Source organism: Electrophorus electricus, chromosome 4 (assembly GCF_041902795.1).
Source record: "Electrophorus electricus isolate QZ-2024a chromosome 4, ASM4190279v1, whole genome shotgun sequence".
Lineage (NCBI taxonomy): Eukaryota > Metazoa > Chordata > Actinopteri > Gymnotiformes > Gymnotidae > Electrophorus > Electrophorus electricus.
The window spans coordinates 32915279-32933747 of record NC_137500.1 but is presented as its reverse complement, the minus strand read 5'-3'; the positions used below and the strand labels follow the sequence as shown (position 1 = coordinate 32933747).

The following is an 18469-nucleotide window of genomic DNA, read 5'->3' as shown; positions in this document are numbered from 1 at the left end:
GACGATTCTGATAAATGTGATGTGCTTACTTGGCACAGCCTGGCGCAGGGTGGCACAGGCGGAGTCTTTGCTGAACCCGAGCAGTTCACCCTCATTTCACAAACTACAAAAACCCCAATCAATTCTTTGAAAACCCCAATCAATTCTTCTCTTTCAGTATTTTCAGTACCTGAGGAAGTCTTGATACCCTTTACTTTAGCTGCTCACTGAGGAGCGAAGATGCAGAGGGCGTGTCCAGCAGGAGAGGCGAGGCAGGTGTGGGTGAGCCTCTGGAGAGGGCGTGTCCAGCTGGAAAGGGGGGCGCAGGTGTGGGTGAGCCCCTGAAGAGGGCGTGTCCAGCAGGAGAGGGGGAGCAGGTGTGGGTGAGCACCTGAAGAGGGCGTGTCCAGCAGGAGAGGGGGGGCATCTCTGGGTGAGCCCCTGACTGATATGCCGCCTTTGTCTTATTAAATGCGCTTCGAGGAGCTAGAAGATTGAATCCATCACTGTGATGAAGTGAACGTGGGAACTGCCCTGACGTCGTGTCTTCTTGGTGAGCTCTACTAACTGGATCTGTGTCATTTCCCTGTCTAAAGGGGACCGCATCACAGGGATGCGCTGTAGCGGTTAGCATCTGCGCTAGTACCATTCTCGCATATCAAATCTTTATAGAAATAACATTACAAAATTAGTGGGACTTTCAATATACCTTAAGGAATTATTCATAAACCATTTAATATAAAGAAAACATTTAGCATATGTATCCTGTGGAAATGGATATATACTACTGATCTGATACACACTTCTACAGTCCTACAGCTTTCGCTGAGCTCATGTTCGGTGCTGTAAGCACTCTCGGTCTCTGGAGTCTGTGGGTCAATAATAAATGACTAAAATACATCATTACAGTGGTCTGATAATCACCGACATTATTTTACATGATGATTTGTACTCAGAGAGTAAATTTCCAAGGGAAACCGTGTGACAAGAAACCAAACAAAGAACGTAGTGCTTTAACCTCATGTGGAACGCAGGCTGGCGACACCCTGAGCCCTGGAAACGGACTGGCACCAAACTGGCACCAGGGCAGCCTGCCCATGATCACAGGAGTCCCAGCAGCTGTAACAGGCACGGGACGGACGGACAGGTGAGTGGACACTGTCTCCTAGTGGACAGTGGCGTGGTGGCCAACACCACAGGGTTAGAGAGCGACTTTGGCTGTAGCTGTCACTGGAGTTCCACTGGTGACGATGAGGACGTTTAAGGAGAGCTGAGATCCAGAGGCCTGTAGAGCCTGGATCCGACACCAGGAGAGAGACAGATCTAGAGAGAGCAGGAGAGAGAGGGATAGAGGGAGAGAGAGTCTGTGGTTGTAGCGAACAGCAGTCCCTAGCAGGTGAAGTCGTCGCAGGGCGGTGCGTGTCGGCGTCCCTGATGGAGATGCATGTGGTGGTGGTGGTGGTTTGGGAGGATGGTGTTGGCATACGCTCCCTCATCGTGCCCTCTCTTCACCTCGCTGTCGTCCTGCCAGTCACCACAACAACACAACACAGCCTTACACCCCAGCACTCTGCCCAGCTGACCTGGGACCTGAGCCAGGCCCAGTGAGAAGTGGGAGTGATGTACTATAGGATTTTAAAACTGTGCTTGTGCTACTTCAGTGTTCAGCCTTGTTCTCTAATAAACAACCAGAACCGGTGTTGTGAAGGATAACACCTTTGCGGCTTCTTTTATGAACAGAAGATAAAAGTGCAGTCAGTGTGCGTTATTATTAGACCCAATCGGGGTTTGAATGAGAAGCATGGTGACATAATGATGACTCCATCAGTGATGGGGGCCAGTGAGCTCCATCTGCTCACCTTCACTGTAATGTCCTCCAGGTGGACCGTGGCCACAGCGCTGGCACCTGCTATCTGTGTCTGAGACGGCTGCTGTGTCTTCTCCTGCTGAGGTCTTAACAAACGCTCCAACCTGTGTCTGATCACCTGGGAGGGGAGGGGAGGGGAGGGGAGGAGAGGAGCTCAGCATTATCAGCACTACAACATCTAAAGTAAACATAGATCTCTGTCTCTCTCTCTCTCTCACACACACACACACACACACAAAACCCACCCCCATCACTTACTGCACAATTAGAGTTTAGTGGACTTGGTTGCAGTGCTAAAGCTGTGTGAATGAGCGGTAAAGTGTGTGGCGACATTCCCGTACCTCATAAATGTAATCAAGAATTTCCAGGATTGTGAGGATACTGGCACCTATGAAGAGACCCATCTGTCCACCGATGTCTCCTGAATTTCAAACAGACCCGGGAGAGGCGTGTGACATGGGCAGACAGCAGAATTACATCATGTGCATTTTGCTTTGTAACCCAGAAACTAAACGGTAGTCGAATTATAATTCCGGAGAACACAAAAGCCACCCAGCGGACGAAAGCGGCTACCTAGCAACCCTGCAACGTCATAGGCCTTCTTCTGTTCTATCGTCTCATAGTTCAGAGCCTCAAAGAAAATATCCAAAATGAGGAAGTTGTCCCTATAAATGAAGAAATATCATAAAACAGGGTTAACCAGATTAACAATATTACTGTATTGACATAAATCTAATTAGACTTGAGTATTGAGAACATGTACTGAACTGCCTGAGTTGTATAACTTACAGTACTGTGCAGAAATCCACCATTGTTGTTTTAGCAATGATATAATGACCAGTTTGTCAGTTTCTTTATTAGAATACAACCAGAAAATACAGGAAATTTGTATGCAGTATTTAAAAGAAACAGTTTCTATAGGCTGCAGTGGAGAGAATTTAGTGAGAGCTCCCGTTACACCTGAGCAGTAGCTGGTAAAGACGTCTAAAACTGCAGATGAACTGTGGGAAGTGCTGAGAGTCGTCTGGTATCATGAACCAGAGACGACTTCAGAAAACCTCAGCACAGTCTCCCCAGAAGGGCTCAACACCAGTCACACTAAATACTGACTTGTGTTGTTTTTTAAAAATGTTTGTACATACTTCCTGTATTTTCTGGTTGTATTCTAATAAATACAGTGAGAAATAATTATAAATGGTCATTATATGATTAATAAAACAACAAACCTAATAGTGGCCTCATTCTATTGAACACTACTGTATATCACAAACACAGCCATAGAACTTCAGACACAGGTTGAACTCAGACACAGGTTGAATTCAGACACAGGGTAAACTCAGATGTGAGACTCAGGTTTAAGATGGTTACTGTACTTTTCATCTGTATGATACTTGCAGTACAGTGGCGTTAAAATGTTGCAAGCGTGAGGAGGCCAGGATACCTGATGTAGTCCTCAGTTTTGTGGTATTTGCGGGAGAGGTACCGAGCTGAGCCCTTACTGGGTATCTTCACCATGGACAGCTCTTTGCCATAACGGGTGAGGTTACAGGGGGTCTCACAGGGACATGTGTCTCCTGAGCCCTTCTGCAACAGGGCTGAAACATACAGATACACACACTTACAGAACCTGCTTTAGTGTGAAAGTCTATAAAATAATGAGGTCTATACTGCTCAAAAACTGTGTGTGTGTGTGTGTGTGTGTGTGTGTGTGTGTGAGTGAGAGAGAGAGAGAGAGAGAGATATGCTGTGTGTGAGAAAGAGAAAGGTGTGTGTGTGTGTGTATGTGTGTGTGTGTGTGTGAGAGAGAGCCTGAGAGATATTTTGGGACATATTTTGGTTATCTGTGCACTAGCGTTCCAGGAAGAACAAATGTGCCCTCAATGTGATGAGCCCCAAAGGGCACATCTACAAGTGTATGTGTGTGTGTGTGTGTGTGTGTGTGTGTGTGTGTGTGTGTGTGTGTGTGTGCGTGCGTGCGTGCGTGCGTGCGTGTGTGTGGACCCTTGTGTTTCATTCATCAAGCTCCCACTGGAACAATTTCCCTACTACACAAGCTACCTACTACATACTACACAAACTTATTCTACATGGGTAATACCTTCTTAGTATGCAGATCAGAATATACATACACACACAAACATTCACTTATACATGCACACGCACACACACATACACATACACTCATATAGACATACACACATATACTCTCATGCATACATATGTGCACATGCACACGCACACATACACACACGCACACAATTCTGAACAGAATCATTTTGGATTTTCCAACTAAAGTCCTGCAGTTATCTGAACAAGTGTGTGCTCTATTCTGGTAAAATATTCCCATACGGTAAGATGTGAATGTTCTCGAGCGTGTGGCGCTGATGGAGAGATTCTTTCTCCTCATGAAGTGAGCTGGGAGCTCCTGCAGACACAGGTTTAGCTTTTCTTGGCCAATGTGTCTAGATGTATCCCAATCACCCATTAAATAAGGCTGGAGATCCTTTCAACACGGTAGATAATCACATTTCTGGATTATTAGGCAAGGAACATCATAATTGTTCAGACACGTCTCTCTTCATCATAAAGAGCGCTTATGAGCATCATAAACCAGGCCAGGAGGCCACTCATTAGGGAAGCTCCTGCCCAGGGACAGAGTGTGTGTGTGTGTGTGTGTGCGCGCGTGTGTGTGTGTGTGTGTGTGTGTGTGTGCGTGCAGCAAAACAGGTCCTGTATCAGCAAGAAAAAGCATTTTCTATCCCAATCAGTCCGATACTGACACAGAAATCTCATCTTGCTGTCTTGTTCTCTTTCTCTCTCTCTCTCACTCTTTCTTTCTCTCTGTCTCTAGCAGGAAACATTGTCCAAGTTTTTCCTCATGCTAAACGTATTTTTCAGAACCTCCTTTCTTCCGTGTTGAAGCGCGTCAGGGTGTTGTGCTTACCCAAAGCCTTGTCCACACACTTAATTTTGTTGGGAGTGCAGATATCTGCATTTCCTAGGGTGAGAAACACACAATGGCATGATCAAAAAAAGGAAACGGACACGATTTCACTGCTAGCAGAGAGAGCAAGAGAGAGAAAGATGTAGGAGCTCAAGAAAGGAGGGAGGGAAGAAAGGAGAGGAAGAAGCAGAAGACAGAACGTCCATGCTGGGATCACGGCAGCAGCTGAGAGAACACGCGGACACTCGGACCTCCTTCTGTTCACTGCTGTTTGTGCGGGTGGCTGACTGTCTCACACAGAGCCCCTCCCACCTTGCTCCGCCTCCCCAGCACTCACTCCTCCTACCTCGCCCCACCCACTCCACCTTGCCATGCCCTGTCTCCTACCCCACCCTGATCCCACCATGATCCCACCTCCACTGTTCCAGAAACAGCCCAGCCTGCTCTGTGAGCTCACGCCTGCCACAAAGGCCTCACGCTCTATTTGCATTGAGGTGAAATTGATTTGGAGACATTAAGGAGCTGGAACAAACACTAGCAGACCTACAGCTCCCTGCTGTGGACTCAGAGCTCACTAATAACTCAGGTGCAGAGAGTTTGTTAGCGGCGAAAATTGGCTCAACAGTGACCCTTTGTCTCCCTGTCTCTAGAACTGGGGCAGAAACCTGCGCGCTCTGATCCCACACCTCCCCCTGGGGCAGAAGACGGCTGGGCTGTTCTCATGGGGCAGTCGATTCAGCCCACGGAGTGTCACGTTCCGTGTTAAGCTCCCCAACCTGGGGCTACATTACGGAGAGCAAATTCAGCGCCAGCATCTCAAACAATTAGAGCTTAGAGCAATTAACGCGACCTGGGCCACTCGATTACTGGATCAGAACCGGAGGAAAAGTTGCTTAGTGACCTCATTAAGGAGAAATGAAAAAAACAAACCAAACCAAACAGAACGGAAGCCAGGCACTGGCGCAGTGTGTGGGCGTGGAGCGAGCGGTACCAGGCATGTGGACCATCCGGCAGTGGCATTCCTGCAGAACCATCCGCGTCTCACAGCGCAGACGGCATGCGCTGATGCTGTAGGTGTCATAGCCAGGGATGACCTGTTCACTAGTAGAACGGCAGTTCCCCCATGGCTGGGGTAGGTAGGTCAGCTAGAAGGAGGGAGAGAGAGAGGGAGAGAGAGAGAGAGAGAGAGAGAAGGAGAAAGAGAGAGATATTATTGTCCAGGAGACAGCCTCCCCTTGCCTCACTAATTCTTCTTGCAACTAAACAACCACCCCTACACACACACCCTTACACACACCCTTACACACACACACCCTTACACACACCCTTACACACACCCTTACACACACACACCCTTACACACACCCTTACACACACACACCCTTACACACACCCTTACACACACCCTTACACACACCCCTACACACACACCCTTACACACACACACCCTTACACACACCCTTACACACACACCCTTACACACACCCTTACACACACCCTTACACACACACACCCTTACACACACACCCTTACAAACACCCTTACACACACACCCTTACACACACCCTTACACACACCCTTACACACACACCCTTACACACACACCCTTACACACACCCTTACACACACACCCTTACACACACACCCTTACACACACCCTTACACACACCCTTACACACACCCTTACACACACACACACACACCCTTACACACACCCTTACACACACCCTTACACACACCCTTACACACACACACACACACCCTTACACACACCCTTACACACACCCTTACGCACACACCCTTACACACACCCTTACACACACCCTTACACACACACACCCTTACACACACACACACACACCCCTTACACACACACCCTTACACACACACCCTTACACACACACACACACACCCCTACACACACACCCTTACACACACACCCTTACACACACACACCCTTACACACACACACACACACCCCTTACACACACACCCTTACACACACACCCTTACACACACACCCTTACACACACACACACACCCCTACACACACACCCTTACACACACACCCTTACACACACACACCCTTACACACACACACACACACCCCTACACACACACCCTTACATACACACCCTTACACACACACCCTTACACACACACACACACACCCCTACACACACACCCTTACACACACACCCTTACACACACACACACACCCCTACACACACACCCTTACACACACACCCTTCACACACACCCTTACACACACACCCTTACACACACCCTTACACACACCCTACACACACACCCTTACACACACACCCTTACACACCCTTACACACACACCCTTACACACACACCCTTACACACACACCCTTACACACACCCTACACACACACCCTTACTCACACCCTTACACACACACCCTTACACACACCCCTACACACACCCTTACACACACCCTTACACACACACACACACACCCTTACACACACACACACACACCCTTACACACACCCCTACACACACCCTTACACACACACACCCTTAAACACACCCTTACACACACACACACACACCCTTACACACACCCTTACACACACACACCCTTACACACACCCTTACACACACACACACACCCTTACACACACACACACCCTTACACACACCCTTACACACACACACACACACCCTTACACACACACACACACACCCTTACACACACCCTTACACACACCCTTACACACACCCCTACACACACCCCTACACACACCCTTACGCACACACACACACACCCCTACACACACACCCTTACACACACACACACACACACACCCTTACACACACCCTTACACACACACACACACACCCTTACACACACCCTTACACACACACACACCCTTACACACACACACACACCCTTACACACACACACACACCTACACCCACAAATGCACACACACCCTTACACACACCCTTACACACACACACACACACACCTACACACACACACACACACACACACACCCCTACACACACACCCTTACACACTCACACACACACACACCTACACCCACAAATGCACACACACACACACCCTTACACACACACACACACACACACCTACACACACACACACACACACACACCCCTACACACACACCCTTACACACACACACACACCTACACTCACAAATGCACACACACACACACCCTTACACACACCCTTACACACACACACACACACACACCTACACCCACAAATGCGCACACACACACACACACACCCTTACACACACCCTTACACACACACACACACACACACACACACCCTTACACACACCCTTACACACACCCTTACACACACCCTTACACACACACACACACACCCTTACACACACCCTTACACACACCCTTACACACACACACACACACACCCTTACACACACCCTTACACACACACCCTTACACACACCCTTACACACACCCTTACACACACCCTTACACACACACCCTTACACACACACACACACCCTTACACACACCCTTACACACACCCTTACACACACACACACACACACACCCTTACACACACACACACACACACACACACACACACACACACCCCTACACACACACCCTTACACACACACAGACACACACACAGACACACACACACCTACACCCACAAATGCACACACACACACACCCTTACACACACCCTTACACACACACAGACACACACACACCTACACCCACAAATGCACACACACACACACCCTTACACACACCCTTACACACACACACACACACCCTTACACACACACACACACACACACACACCCTTACACACACCCTTACACACACACACACACACCCTTACACACACCCTTACACACACACAGACACACACACACACACACACACCCTTACACACACCCTTACACACACCCTTACACACACCCTTACACACACACCCTTACACACACACACACACACCCTTACACACACCCTTACACACACACACACACACACACCCTTACACACACACACACACACACACACACACACACCCCTACACACACACCCTTACACACACACAGACACACACACAGACACACACACACCTACACCCACAAATGCACACACACACACACCCTTACACACACCCTTACACACACACAGACACACACACACCTACACCCACAAATGCACACACACACACACCCTTACACACACCCTTACACACACACACACACCCTTACACACACACACACACACACACACACACACACCCTTACACACACCCTTACACACACACACACACACCCTTACACACACCCTTACACACACACAGACACACACACACCTACACCCACAAATGCACACACACACACACCCTTACACACACCCTTACACACACACACACACACACCCTTACACACACACACACACACACACCCTTACACACACCCTTACACACACACACACACACCCTTACACACACCCTTACACACACACACACACACACACACACACACACCCTTACACACACACACACACACACCCTTACACACACCCTTACACACACACCCTTACACACACACACACACCCTTACACACACCCTTACACACACCCTTACACACACACACACACACACACCCTTACACACACACACACACACACACACACACCCCTACACACACACCCTTACACACACACAGACACACACACAGACACACACACACCTACACCCACAAATGCACACACACACACACCCTTACACACACCCTTACACACACACAGACACACACACCTACACCCACAAATGCACACACACACACACCCTTACACACACCCCTACACACACCCCTACACACACCCTTACGCGCACACACACACACCCCTACACACACACCCTTACACACACACACACACACACACCCTTACACACACCCTTACACACACACACACACACCCTTACACACACCCTTACACACACACACACACCCTTACACACACACACACACACCCTTACACACACACACACACACACACACCTACACCCACAAATGCACACACACACACACCCTTACACACACCCTTACACACACACACACACACACACCTACACACACACACACACACACACACACACACACCCCTACACACACACCCTTACACACACACACACACACACACCTACACCCACAAATGCACACACACACACACCCTTACACACACACACACACACACACCTACACACACACACACACACACACACCCCTACACACACACCCTTACACACACACACACACCTACACTCACAAATGCACACACACACACACCCTTACACACACCCTTACACACACACACACACACACACACCTACACCCACAAATGCACACACACACACACCCTTACACACACCCTTACACACACACACACACACACACACACACCCTTACACACACCCTTACACACACCCTTACACACACACACACACACCCTTACACACACCCTTACACACACCCTTACACACACACACACACACACACACCCTTACACACACCCTTACACACACACCCTTACACACACCCTTACACACACCCTTACACACACCCTTACACACACACCCTTACACACACACACACACCCTTACACACACCCTTACACACACCCTTACACACACACACACACACACACACACACACACCCCTACACACACACCCTTACACACACACAGACACACACACAGACACACACACACCTACACCCACAAATGCACACACACACACACCCTTACACACACCCTTACACACACACAGACACACACACACACCTACACCCACAAATGCACACACACACACACCCTTACACACACCCTTACACACACACACACACACCCTTACACACACACACACACACACACACACACACACACCCTTACACACACCCTTACACACACACACACACACCCTTACACACACCCTTACACACACACAGACACACACACACACACACACACACCCTTACACACACCCTTACACACACACCCTTACACACACCCTTACACACACCCTTACACACACACCCTTACACACACACACACACCCTTACACACACCCTTACACACACACACACACACACACACACCCTTACACACACACACACACACACACACACACACCCCTACACACACACCCTTACACACACACAGACACACACACAGACACACACACACCTACACCCACAAATGCACACACACACACACCCTTACACACACCCTTACACACACACAGACACACACACACCTACACCCACAAATGCACACACACACACACCCTTACACACACCCTTACACACACACACACACACACCCTTACACACACACACACACACACACACACACACACACACACACACCCTTACACACACCCTTACACACACACACACACACCCTTACACACACCCTTACACACACACAGACACACACACACCTACACCCACAAATGCACACACACCCTTACACACACCCTTACACACACACACACACACACACACACACCCCCTTACACACACACACACACACACACCCTTACACACACCCTTACACACACACACACACACCCTTACACACACCCTTACACACACACACACACACACACACACACACACCCTTACACACACACACACACACCCCCTTACACACACCCTTACACACACCCTTACACACACACAGACACACACACACCTACACCCACAAATGCACACACACCCTTACACACACCCTTACACACACACACACACACACACACACACACCCCCTTACACACACACACACACACACACCCTTACACACACCCTTACACACACACACACACACCCTTACACACACCCTTACACACACACACACACACACACACACACACACCCTTACACACACACACACACACCCCCTTACACACACCCTTACACACACACACACACCCTTACACACACCCTTACACACACACACACACACACACCCTTACACACACACCCTTACACACACCCTTACACACACACACACACACACACACAAACGGTCTATGTTTACATATTAACTTGTTATAATGGCTTGATAGATGTCACACACACCTGTTATTATTTTATTATTATTATTGGTGGTGGTGGTGGTAGTGCTTTTGTTGTCATTGTTATTACTGTATTATTCTTATTATTTCCAAAGTAGAAATGTAAACATTTCGAAGGTTTTGCCAATACTGGACTTTAGTCATTGCCAGTAAAGCAATGGTGACAGACAGATGTTCATATCGGTATTGTGTGTAAGTGAGCGCATATGTCCTGTGGTTCTTGTATGCATGCTGGCTGGATATTGTAGTATTGTAGTTGATGGGTACTGTAGTATTGTAGTTAGTGGGTATTGTAGTTCTTTGCTGTGGTGCGCTGGTTGTGGGTGTTGTATTATTGTAGTTGGTGGGTATTGTACTTCTTTGCTGTGGTGCACTGGTTGTGGGTGTTGTAGTATTGTAGTTGGTGGGTATTTTAGTTCTTTGTTGTGGTGCGCTGGCTGTGAGTGTTGTATTATTGTAGTTGGTGGGTATTTTAGTTCTTTGCTGTGGTGCGCTGGTTGTGAGTGTTGTAGTATTGTAGTTGGTGGGTATTGTAGTTTTTTGTAGTCCTACTCTTTGTTCCTGACACGACACAAAAGTCTGGAATCCCGGCGAGACTCCGAAGCCCAGCTGGTGGATATAGGGAGGCTCATCCTGGCTGTGGATCTGAACCCGGATCCCTGCCTCAAGAGATGTCTCATCTACGGAGACAGAGCGGTAGACAGACACAGGGATGCAGACCCATAAGAAGACAGATATGTCTCACAGATAAGCCCCTCTCATCTTGCTACCAATATATGTGAAGAACAGAGATAACAAACACAAGATGGATAATCTGGATAATCTACAAAATTGCATTTGAAAATTGTGTGTATTGCTGACTTGTGTGGGGAGTTACTGCTACAGAGTGGGGAGTTACTACTACAGGGTGGGGAGTTACTACTACGGAGTGGGGAGTTACTACTACAGAGTGGGGAGTTACTACTACAGGGTGGGGAGTTACTGCTACAGAGTGGGGAGTTACTGCTACAGAGTGGGGAGTTACTACTACAGGGTGGGGAGTTACTACTACAGAGTGGGGAGTTACTACTACAGGGTGGGGAGTTACTACTACAGAGTGGGGAGTTACTACTACAGAGTGGGGAGTTACTACTACAGAGTGGGGAGTTACTACAACAGAGTGGGGAGTTACTGCTACAGAGTGGGGAGTTACTACAACAGAGTGGGGAGTTACTACTACAGGGTGGGGAGTTACTACTACAGGGTGGGGGGTTACTACAACAGAGTGGGGAGTTACTGCTACAGAGTGGGGAGTTACTACTACAGGGTGGGGAGTTACTACTACAGAGTGGGGAGTTACTGCTACAGAGTGGGGAGTTACTACTACAGGGTGGGGAGTTACTGCTACAGAGTGGGGAGTTACTACTACAGAGTGGAGAGTTACTACTACAGGGTGGGGAGTTACTACTACAGAGTGGGGAGTTACTACTACAGAGTGGGGAGTTACTACTACAGGGTGGGGAGTTACTGCTACAGAGTGGGGAGTTACTACTACAGAGTGGGGAGTTACTACTACAGGGTGGGGAGTTACTACTACAGAGTGGGGAGTTACTACTACAGAGTGGGGAGTTACTACTACAGGGTGGGGAGTTACTGCTGGCTGACACCAGAAAAGGGAGTTTAGGTCCCTCACTCGTCTCTCTCCAGATGGGCAGGTACTCGTCTTGTTGGATATCCAGCATCACCTCCAGGCCGTTACCCATACCCCCCTGCTTCGTCTTCCTGGACATCGTCTTGTTGCCGTTGAACGTGTAGCATTTTCCATATCTCGTATAAACCTGAAAACAACACCAGATGTTAGAGAATTATGGGATGTCGCTGACAGGGACATGATTACAGAAACATCAGAGACTAGAATCATCATGCAAGTTCAGCCCAGACAACATCCTTCCCCTCTAAAGCCCTCAAACACCATCTTACACACTGGTGTATTACAGACACCAGTGGTGTTGGTGTATTACAGACACCAGTGGTGTTGGTGTATTACAGACACCAGTGGTGCTGGTGTATTACAGACACCAGTGGTGTTGGTGTATTACAGACACCAGTGGTGCTGGTGTATTACAGACAACAGTGGTGTTGGTGTATTACAGACAACAGTGGTGTTGGTGTATTACAGACAACAGTTGGTCGTGGTGTATTAAAGATGACATTGGTGTTGGTGTATTACAAACAACAGTAGTGTTGGTGTATTACACTCAACACTGTGCTTCTGCTGTCTACATGCTCTGTGAGTAAAAGGGAACTGTGCTCTTTGATTGGCTGCACACTGTATGAGAAAAAGGGAATTGTGTCCTATGATTGGCTGCATATCCTACGAGTGAAAGGAAGGAGGCAGTAAAGCTCCGCCTCTTCACACCCTTGTGGTTGCTTCTTTCTCCCACTGGCCCCGAATTCAACTGCAGTGAGCCCTGTGCACCAGCGCCACCTAGAGGAAGGCCTACTGCCTCCCGCACCCACAGAGGAGGGTTCTTTTATGGAAATACTGAGTTCAAATCTGTTCAGCAGACAAACGCTTGAGTCTGTGTGCATTTGCCTTTCAAATGAGGGCAACATTAATCGCCACATATTCACAAACAAGACCCTAAAATCACACACACACACACGCACGCACGCACGTGCGAGGTACCTCATCATCACACACACTGAATCCAAACATCTTTTGAAGTGCTTTTTAAATGCAGACTGCCTATAATCCACAAACACCAGGGAGCCCCTCAGGCATTGTGGCTTGTGCCTTTGGTCCCGCTGTAAGTTAATGGTGATACAAAGTTGATTATTCAGGCATGGTGTGTCCAAGTCCCCTAGACAGTCTAATAAACACACACGCACACACACACGCACACACATACACACAAACGTGCGCGCACACACACATACACACACACACAAACGCGCACACACACACACACACAAACGCACATGTGCGCACACACACACACACACACACTAACGCACAAACACGCACATGTGCGCACACACACACATACACACACACACAAACGCACATATGCGCACACACACACACACAAACGCACATGTGCACAAACACACACACACAAACGCACAAACACGCACATGTGCGTACACACACACACACGCACACACACACACACACATGCAAGCACTTTCATGTGGGAACTGATCTCAGCTGGCTGTGTGGGAATCAAAGCAAAGACTGTGGATGAAATGGTAGCTGGGAGGAACACACCCCACAGCAATTAAGCGCAGAGACAAACACACAGTTTAAAACCAGGACACAAACACACAGTTTAAACCAAGAGACAAACACACAGTTTAAACCAGGACACAAACACAGTTTAAACCAAGACACAAACACACAATTTTAATCAGGACATCAGAGGACCAGGAGTCTCTCATATAATCACACATGAGTATGTCTCACACACACACACACACAAACAAACAAACATAAAATTGCCTATTAAAGGAGGAGATCTGCTAAAATTAAAGCACTAATTGCTCATTGTAGTATCCATGATATTATAATTAGATTTAAATGTTCTGGGTTGAAATCTGAAACATGAGTGAAATGAGACGGTCTCTCACGCTAAAAGCTCTCATTAGTTGCACCTGCCATCATAGCTGTGCCTGTATCCTGCCCCTAGAGGAATGACACATGCTAGTGGGACTCACGCGCCACAGCTGGGGGGCTGTAAACGGGACGTTTCGGCACTCTATCGCTACTGTGTTTTGGACCTCAATCTTCAAATCCAGGCGAGTGTCACACCTCCACAACTCCAGGTGTCCCTGGAATGTCTAGCCATGCATGTATTATCACAGTTTTGTTTTTAAAAAATTGCATGTAATGTAAAAATCACCCAACATGCAGGGTCATTTCTTCTCCCATGACTACTGGTAGATGATGGCAGATCATTTCCACAGACCCTTTCTAAACGCAACAACACACTTAAAAACTGGGAACATGACCTGGAAATATTATGAAAGAGGTTTAAAATAATTCTTAGCAAAAACCCCAAAAAACATTATTCCCTTATTGTAGCATCGAGACTATTCTATGTCCTGACTCCTAGATGGTGGAATGAACTTCTGCTTGCTGTCTGGACAGCAGAGTCCCTTACAGTGTTCAAATGCAGACTGAAGACCCATCTATTTGTGGAATATTAAATGACCACTGACCCTGCTACTTTGTTGAATAACTGAAACTAGTACTTATTGTAGGGTATTGTTTATTGCACTTATTGCTGTCTCTTATAGAGCTTATATGTGTTTTGCACTACTAGGCATCAGCGGTGATCCCTGTATTTCTACAGTATTCTAGTTCATTGGTATCTTGGACTCTAACCTACTGCACTGTACTAGGATGTATTCTATGAGGAAATGACCAAGCACTTCTGTAAGTCGCTCTGGATAAACTGAGAGCGCTGGTTTACCAGCTGACTCCCTCAGGACCACTGCCCCTCCTCACCCATCATGAAGTATGTTGCATGGCTGATTCATGTGAGAACATGCTTCTCTAAGCACCTGTGATTGGTCCCAGATCAACGTGCTGCTTTGCTGTCATTGGACCATGATTGGTGCAAAGGTGTTCCTAGCTGTTCACACAGGGTCAAAGACCAAAGGAGGAGACAGATTCTTGACACACCCCCCTTTCACTCAGACATGACTGACAGGGATTGAGACTCCAGTCACACTGTACTGGGTGAGGTGAGTGGAACAGGCTGTGAAGGGCAGTCTGCCATATTGTCTATGGTCTTAAATGTCATAACTGAAATGGCTTCATTTCATTGCTAATGGATCACTGATAGCCATAATTCATCACCCCATTCAGAGTGACCAGGGAACATTAATACAGTTTCTCCCTTAACCACTTCTTCTACCACGCTGTACTGGTACTGAATTCTGATGTTCTACTGGTACTGAATTCTAATGGTATACTGATACTGAATTCTGATGGTATACTGGTAGTAAATTCTGCTTACATGACTGTTTTTAAAGATCAAACAAAATCTGAAGGTTTGAATATTATTTTAAGAAAGATGATCATGATTTAGAAAAAACACACACAGAGGACACTGAATTACACTCTAATCCCACATCCACAAAAGAGGAGGCTTCAGGATGCAAATCTGATTGGTCGTTGATCAAAGCCTGTTTATTCTCTGCCTCCAGAAGCGGTGTAGGGGAGAGACTCACAGACATGGCCGGTTCCCTGACACCCTTCAGAGGGAACAGCAGAGATGTTAAACAGGGTGTCTACGCTGAGGGGAGATGAGGTGTTCTGCTTCATTAGCTGAGCGCTCAGCACAGAACTCCTATGAGCTCCTCCACGACCACAACATCAAGACTATTACACTTATCGAATTTCAATTCTGAACTTCACTAAAGAAAGAGAAGAGCAAAGATCTTTGAGAGAGAACATTATGCCTCTTGTTCCTTATATAGGTCATTTTAAAGGTTCTCTCACACACACACACACACACACACACAGCGCTTGGGGCTCTGTGCAGAGACGCTGCGTTTATAAACAACAGGCTCACAGCACAGAGGGACAGATAAATAGATAAAGACATAGCAAACACACAGAAAAAATCGGAGTCTTCCATCACGCACCATGTAGTATGGTCATTCTACACTCCCCGTGGGAAATGTAACACTATAAACAACATGATAAACGTGTGTCAGACTGTAAACAACATGATAAATGTGTGTCAGACTGTAAACAACATATTAAATGTGTGTCAGACTGTAAACAACATATTAAACGTGTGTCAGACTGTAAACAACATGATAAACGTGTGTCAGACTGTACAACAATGCTTGGAAAAGTGAGTATATTTGTAATGGAGGCAACGGGTCCTAGAACAGCAGGCAGACACACACCACAGACGTGGAACCTAGAGGAGGGGGAAGGGCCCTGGTACAAGCCCCAGGGGTCACCAGGGGGTCACTGGGGTCACCAGGCCCTACACCACACACCTCCAATGCACCACAGTAGTAATCTGCCTCAACACGGACTGCGATGACTGGACCAAAACAACTGGGTTCAGATTATCAACAAAAACATGTAAAGTTTATGTTCTGGTAAATAATCTCTACAACTGCAGTAAATAATTCTGGTGATATGAACCTCACACTCTGGATGGCTGTGGTGTTTACTGGTTTAATGACTCTGGCACACTGGTCCCAGCCCTGCTGTCTACAACAGACAGCACACGTGTTCCTGTAGACGTCGGCGTGTGGTGAGATGTTTAGCTCGACGCAGGTGCTGCATCTGCTCTGGATGCAGGGAAACGCCCTGGAGAACCTGGAGGTGCAGCTGTGTGTGTGGCAGGTGTGTTAGACTCTCTGTAAACACAAGGGTTCACCATGGCTTGCTCGCAACCTTCACTGAACAGAGCAGAAGAAACGCACACACATACACACACACACACACACACACACATACACGCGCACACACACACACACACACACACGCGCACACACACACACGCGCACACACACGCGCACACACACGC

At 47.7% G+C, this 18469-nt stretch overlaps 1 protein-coding gene across 1 annotated transcript in view; it reads right to left on the bottom strand.

Moving 5' to 3' along the window:
• Positions 1 to 685: 685 nt before the first annotated feature.
• Positions 686 to 18469, bottom strand: part of asic4a (acid-sensing (proton-gated) ion channel family member 4a) — a 71705-nt gene continuing 53921 nt past the window's right edge. Inside the window, exons 2-10 of the mRNA XM_027021658.3 lie at positions 13603 to 13747; positions 12483 to 12610; positions 5782 to 5935; positions 4791 to 4844; positions 3288 to 3441; positions 2420 to 2511; positions 2188 to 2267; positions 1839 to 1964; positions 686 to 1503 (exon numbers count right to left, since the gene is read on the bottom strand). Of these exons, the coding sequence (XP_026877459.2) occupies positions 1369 to 1503; positions 1839 to 1964; positions 2188 to 2267; positions 2420 to 2511; positions 3288 to 3441; positions 4791 to 4844; positions 5782 to 5935; positions 12483 to 12610; positions 13603 to 13747 (1068 nt within the window). The 3' untranslated portion in view covers positions 686 to 1368. The remainder of the gene's footprint in view (positions 1504 to 1838; positions 1965 to 2187; positions 2268 to 2419; positions 2512 to 3287; positions 3442 to 4790; positions 4845 to 5781; positions 5936 to 12482; positions 12611 to 13602; positions 13748 to 18469) is intronic.